This window comes from Manacus vitellinus, unplaced genomic scaffold (genome assembly GCF_001715985.3).
Source record: "Manacus vitellinus isolate BGI_N305 unplaced genomic scaffold, ASM171598v3 scaffold_22_pilon, whole genome shotgun sequence".
Classification (NCBI taxonomy): Eukaryota; Metazoa; Chordata; class Aves; order Passeriformes; family Pipridae; genus Manacus; species Manacus vitellinus.
Window position 1 is genome coordinate 14,192,697 of NW_021939632.1, and position 7,151 is coordinate 14,199,847.

Consider the following 7,151-nt stretch of genomic DNA (forward strand, 5'->3'; position numbering starts at 1 on the left):
CACCTTCTGGACTCTCATCCAAAGACTCTTGAAATGCCAAATCAATCTAGTATTGTAAAACTTACATATAAAATATTTCCTAAAAATCTAAACAGAGAATGTATGATATTAAAAAAAAAAAAAAAGGACAACAGCTTGAGTTGAAAGGGTTTCTTTCTGGAGAGCTAAACAACCGTCATGGAATCAAAACAGCATAAGGACCATAAAGGCATCAGAAATATTGGACTTTTTAACCCAGGTAAACTCATACACAGAACTAAATGCATTTAGGCCTAATAAACTTTTAACTTACATGAAAACTGAAATTTCAGTAAGAGTTTAAAGATTATCTTTCCTCACCCTCCCCCCAAAAAAAATTTCACACATGTGAAAATATGTACCTTCTTCCTCCAGGTAATATCCATGTTTTTAACATCCCATACTGTTAACCAGCAGGAATGCCACACTCTCAGATGCAGGCAGAACAAAACAGAGTTACTTTTTGCAAAATGTCACTGAAAAGTACCATGAAGAGTTTGTGATAATAATATGAAGAAAAGTTGTTATGATGTTAAGTTACTAATGTTGTAATGTTGATAAACAGAGCTTCAAAATAAATCAAATCTATCAGTTACAACAAGAAAATTGTCATTGCAAAAGCTCCCAAACAAAGCACAATGGAAATGCACTCACGTTATTTGCATCAAGAAAAAAGACCAGACAACTTCCCACATATTAGTCAATTCTGTTTAAATCTACTTTCAGATCAAATCTCCAGTTTCCTACATCCACATCACACACTTGTTTCTTAACGCCACTGAAGTATTTTACTGAAGTGCTTGAGCAATGGCTGACAAACAATTGACCAGTCATCAATTTTCTAATTACTGAAGAAACTCCAGGGTTTGGGTATCTTCTACTACTTAGTGTATTTTGTATCCCTTTCAGTATATGACATCGTAAGTACAGAAGTTAACAGCTCAAAAATCAGAGGCTGTATGAAGCTGAAGCACTACTCTACAACACTGTTATTCAATGAGTATTCAAGAATCTACGCATTGACCTAGAAAATTTGTGCATCTCCTAAAAGTGGTAAGCATTTACAGATATGCTGTCATACAGGAAATGTAATTCAAGGTTATCTTCATTTAGTGCTTCATTAACTTCCACAGTAAGCAGTTTTGTAATAAAAGACTGAAGAGTAGGCCAGCCTGAACAATGTTATCATTTGTGCCCAGCTACAAGTAAAACAGATCTATTCTGATGTGCAAGACAAATGGCAATATTATAAAGGATTTCCACATTCTCTCAGAAGCAGCTGATACTTGACTGGTCAGGACAACGCATAAACTACGAAACTGCTTTCAGTTTCCTTAAGAAATAAATTTAAGCTCCTACTCAACTGTGACAATACAAAAGTAACGCCTTTATGAAGGTTTGGGTTTTGTTTAGTTTGGGTTTTTTTAAACTGTGTTCTTGACTAAATCTTAAAATATATTATTATTCACAAAAAGGTGGGAACAGCCACTCCCACGAAACATGAACTAGATAACAGTGATAATTAAACAGACTTACAGAAGCAAACAGTAGCTGTACTATCTTTTCAGTTTACCTGAGCTACAGAATCTCTAAGGATCATAAATCATTGCAGAAGTTAGTCACTGTACTATTAAAGGTTTTGAGGACAAAGTTTGACATAGTCAGAGGTAAGAACAACTCAAGAAGCCAATTTGAAAACAAGCATTTGTTTTCCCAACTAAATAATTTCAAAATTACGAATCTTAAAGAGCACTCAGTCATTACATTTATGTTAATTAGAGCCTTTCAAGGTAATGTCTACATTACAAAGGCAAAATGAAATATAAAGGGATGACAGCAGAGTTACCTGATGTTCTTTGCACTGTGCAATGCTGATTGTTTACACAGTTTATTCAGCAAACTTCAAGACAAAGACAAATTCAGTTCCCTTGCAAATACCTTGGGCAGCTGAGTGTGCTTTACATTCCTTACTGGCTTCATATGTGGCAACAAGAGACTAAAAATTGCTCAGGTACCATAATACAAACCCACTCTGCAAAGTTCTGCTAATAACTGCACAGCATCACTCTTTCAACTACTGCAGATAAAATAAGCAACCGGGACATAGTGTGCCTTAAGGTCTGCAAAGATCAAACAGCAGCAGGACTAAAGAGAGTTGGGTTACCCACAGCACATAAGAAATCTTCCCACACGTCATTTATCACCAGTTCCTATGGAATTGAAACATTTCTTTTAAAAAGTCTCATCTGTGCTTGCTTTCACAGGCACAGGGCAACACAAAATAATGGGAGTATTTGTGTAATTATGTTCCATCTTTCCTGAAATTATCAGATCAAATTATGTTCTTAAGCCCTGCTACAGATGTCAACAATCATGGATCTCTATCATGGGTCAGATGCAGTGCTAACAGAGTTAGCTCCCTTCCACATCCCCTGGGAGCTGCATAGTCTCCTCCTTTTACTCAAAGGCCTTGCCAATTTTACAACTGACTAGCAATTTTGAAGCAGAAATATTAATCACGCTCCCTTTGTTCCTGCAGCATAAATATTGTTTCTAAGGTGCCTGTGCTTAAGTTATATGCATTACCTACACACATATCAAGTATATAAAGTACAATGGTCAGAGCTCCATCACTGCAGAACCTCGAAGATCTGAGAATGTGCTTTTTTATGCCAAATACCTTCTGAATGTTTTGAATTCTTCAACTCTATCACACACCTGCTAAACAGCAACTGCAAGAGACACAGATGTTTTTTTGTAAACACCAGAGAGGTGCAGAAGGAAAACAGCAAGAATGCAAGGCCAGGCTGGCCTCTCTCAGTAGCATCTATGAAGAGGAACACAGACCTTCTCCTCTAGTGCCTATGAAGGTCTGAAAATGGCACTCACATTTTAGTCAAATTTATTAGTATAAATAAAGCTGAAAAAGGAAGTTACTAGGATGCATTTCTCACTATGGCAATGCTCTAAGCTGTGGTGGGGACCAGGAATAATCTAGGTACCACTCAGACGTTTTTCTCTTCCAATTTAAGATGCACTAAAATCTACGCAGAAAGTCAGACAGAGAAATTTCCTTCTGTGAGGTAAAACTGGGATTTTCTAAAAGGCTAATGAGGTATTAAAGGTACACAACTAAAGAAAATTTTGGGTAAGCAAAAAAAAAGTTGGAATTCTTTATTTTACAGAGTATAAACCTCAAACACCATATACCAGGACTTATTCCCACTAAGTATCATAGAAAACATGAAGCAAAAAGGCAGACATAGGAAATCATTGTTTAGGCATGAGGAACAAAGGGGGAAAAACCTATTGAAAATGACACACAGAAAGACATCCCTATACCCAAAATAGGGAAGATATAGCCAAGTATCATTGAAAGGGGATAAAGAAAGGCAAGGATCACAAGATTCTATTTAAGGGCCCTAGAAAGTATCTTCAGTGATCATACTGCTGTTAAGGACACTATATTCTGCAAATCCAAGTGGGGCATTATGGCAAGAACTGCGTTGTTTTTCCTGGAAAACTGCTAATAGTTGCTACTAAACATTCATCTCTTGGTTGTGTAAATGATAATCTGGTGCAGGTTGGTTCCTGTGGCTTTCAGAGAAGCAGCTATATTTGAACAGTGCTTGTTACAAAAAACTGTGTTTTGTCTACATGAGAGCTTCCATCATGGTTGGCACTGAGATTTCTACTAATGCTTTCAACTATGTCTGGCATAGACATCACAGAGAAAGCGGGAGTCTGTTAACAGCCCCTGTTTCAGTAGGATTTCAGCAACGATCAGTAAAACCCTGCCTACAGCAGGGAGTCACTCAACACACATTTACAGTAGACTCTATACGGCGCTTTCCTCAGCCATTCAGTGCACGAATGCAAGGGGAAATGGACTGATGCCCCTCCGGCTCTCTCCCAGCCCTCATCAGACTCATTATGCAGTTTTCAATACCAGCACTCTCCCCTTCACTGCTCCAGGTCACCACTAAAGCAGCATCATCTACAGGAAAGCCATATAAAGTCAGCCTGTCCATGGAGAGACTACAAAAATCCCCCACGTGCAACAAAACTCACATTTTGCCACACCCAGAACATTTTCTGGGGTACAGCACTGGTGTGTGTTTAGCAAACCGGGAAATTACAGCTCTCCACTGTGGGAAATTCAAGAGTCAATAGAATTTTACATCCCTCTGATCAGTAAAAGCAAGTCTTGACTGTATGAACAAGGTGTAAAAGCTGTTTATTAAAGATGACATTTTTCATACATGTAACAGTAGAAGTGAAGTATGCTTAAGAAAGCCTGGACTATTTCCCCTTCCATCCTGGTCTGCATCTCCCAATTCTTCTCCCAAAGTTTAAGAGGGACTAGAATAATTCAAATCTAAAAGAGACTACGGGTAAACACAATTCAAGTTGTAGAACAACTTATTTTGTGGGTATTTTGGTGAGGGAAGATCAAACATACAAATCTTTTTCATTTGTTAGAGTTGTAACTTACACTACTCCTCATTACCCAGTCTGCCTTGTAATTTCCACTTCTGCAACTTCGTGATTCCAAAATACTCATGTTAACATTCCTACGGCTTATTCACCAATCCAGTATTAAAACCAAATAACACATATATGGTTATTATTAGAGAGAATTCTAGAATCTTAAATAACACCAATCAGTCTTTCATGTTTTCTTAGAGTTAATTCTATTACCAAGTCTGAAGTTGAATCTGAAAGTTTGCTGTGGGGTTTTTTGTTATTTTGTTTGGGTTTTTTTAAAAACTTTTTTACAAAAAGTAAAACTGAAAAAAATTCTTCCTAATGCAACGACTCAATTTTAAACAAATGAAGGCAACAATTAAAGCTCATGTGTTCATATCTATGCCTAAAACATTTGTGGTCCTGAAAATGTCTGGCAAGTAAAATCTCATGTGCTCCACTACATTATCTTATGAAGCTGCTGTAATTAAGAAATCATTTGTGACTAATTTATAAATTTTCTGAACATGTAACTCTTCTCTTATTTAGTGTTAAATAAAAGCTGTAAACGTAACACTTTTTAAAAGGTTTCTGGAGCTTTGAAAAAAACCCACAAAATGTATTTCCTGGGTATTTTTGACTGCAAAACAATTAAAAAATAAAGACAATTCAAATGTACTTACTTTAATAGGAGCTGTTGAGAACTTGACTTTTCGGTCTGGATCAGGATCCTCCTCTTCAGAAAGCCCAGGAAACTCCTCATATTCACTGTCATACATATACGCATCCTCTCCCTCCAAAATTTCTTTGCCTTCAGGCTCTTGGTTTTCTGGCTCTGTATCCCTGTCACCATCAAAAGCTGCATTCTCTATTCCAAAAGCACTGAAGTCCTCACTTTGCTTTTCCAACACTTGCTCCTCTTCTTCAGTATCCTCTTCCTGCTCTAGAACGTCCTGAACGCGTGTAACTGGACCATCTCTTACAGACAACCCATTTCTTTCTTCTTCCCAGCTGGTCTTGCTGCCATCCATAGACTCTTCTATCACTTCCAAGGCATAGTCACTCCTCTCCCCTTCCTGTACTTGACATATGAGCATCTGATCCTCTTGAACAACGTGATCTTTCTCCAAACCTTCATTTTCATGCCCTGAGGTTTCATTTTGTCCAACCAGCTCTGTGCAAGTCCCCTCTGTGGGGGAAACTGAGGAGGAAACACTATCTGATCTGTGCTGAGCCTCCTGACCGGGCACACTGCCCATATCCCACAGGCTTCTCTCAAGTACCAATTGCTCCCTTTTGTCTTTTCCAAGAGCCTCACTCGGCTCATCTCTGCGAATCCCAAGCACTTTGGGGAACACACCCTTCTCCAGACATCCTTCAGCAACAGCAGGCAAATTCAAACTCTCCTGGCCTCTCAAAGGGTCCTGATTCGGAGGACTATCATTTTTTGAAATTTCTTTGGATTCTTCAGTATCACTGTCACCCAAAAAGCTTTCCAGCCTCCTAGAAATGGGCCCTGCATTCAGGAAGGAGGATTTAGAACCACTATTAGGATGTTGCTGTTTCGACTCCTCACTGCCTTGATTTTCAACTTTCTCCAGTGCAACTGGAGGACTCGCTTCTGTATTAAAACTGAAGTTGTCCACCACATTGCTGCAATCAGAAGCTGAACCACATCTCCTCTTATCTTCGCTTCTTTCACATTTGCTGGGGGAGTATCTGTCCACTGAGCTCCGCTGTTTTATATTCCTCTCAAAAAGCTTCCTAGTCTCCGAAAATTTTTCTGCCAGGGCAACTTTGTCCAAGTCTGCCTCATCACTGCTACGGACAACCCTGTCGGCAGCAGAAGGCACAGATAACGAATCCACAGGACTGCTGCAGGGGCTGGTGCTTGCATTAAGAAGATTATTTTTTTGGACAATGAGAAAAGATGGGCTACCTGGAGAAGGTCCATACTCTGCTGCCGTGGCCCGGCTGATTAATTTGGTCTCAGCAGGTGGACTGCTTTCAGAGGCTGTGGAAGAAGAGCTTCCCATTTGCAGAAACATATTTTTGATCTTGTGTACTCTATTGCCATAAGTGGCAGCTCTGCCTCGACTGTGTGGGTCATTTCCCCCTCCATTGGAGGAGGTGTTCAGCTTCTGATGCAAGCCTGTTTTACTGGAAGTGTTATCAGGATTGTTTACACCATCAAAAGAGCATTTGATAGCATGGAAATCAGATTTATAGGCATTTCGGTGTGGTGATGCACTTCTTAAAGTCCTTTCCCCCTTGCCTTCAGTTTTCATCATTGTCAAAGAGAAAGCTCCCTCGACTCCTGAAGAAGAATGGGAAGAACGGCTCCTTAGCACAAAGCTTCCACCCTCCAACAGCAGGCAGAGCAGATCCCACAGAAGATCCCAAAAGCAGCCTTTCACTCAGCCAGCTTCCCCGCTTGCACTGAAATGGAGTGCAGGGGAGAGAAAGAAATCAAAGCGCGTGAATGGCTACATCGGGTGTTATCCCCAGCGCGGATCGCGGTATCCGGAGAGCCATCTGCAGAGACAGAGAGTTTCCATTAACTCGGGGCCTCGCCGGCGTGTGACACGAATTCGAAACTCGGGGTGGGAAACGTCGCCCGAGACCTCCCCGCGGGATAAACCCCATTGTGTCCGCCGGGACGCGGG

General features: G+C 40.0%; 1 protein-coding gene across 6 annotated transcripts in view; it reads right to left on the reverse strand.

Annotated features, from left to right (window-relative positions):
- LOC103764156 (neurabin-1) overlaps positions 1-7,028 on the reverse strand; it is a 41,584-nt gene extending 34,556 nt beyond the window's left edge. For all 6 annotated transcript variants that reach the window (XR_001920550.2, XR_001920549.2, XM_018071697.2 and 3 more), the window contains exon 1: positions 5,169-7,028. Coding sequence is in view for 4 of the 6 variants with exons in the window: in XM_018071697.2 (XP_017927186.1) it covers positions 5,169-6,776 (1,608 nt within the window). In the remaining 2 variants the exon portion in view is untranslated. The remainder of the gene's footprint in view (positions 1-5,168) is intronic.
- Between the last annotated feature and the right edge of the window lie 123 nt (positions 7,029-7,151).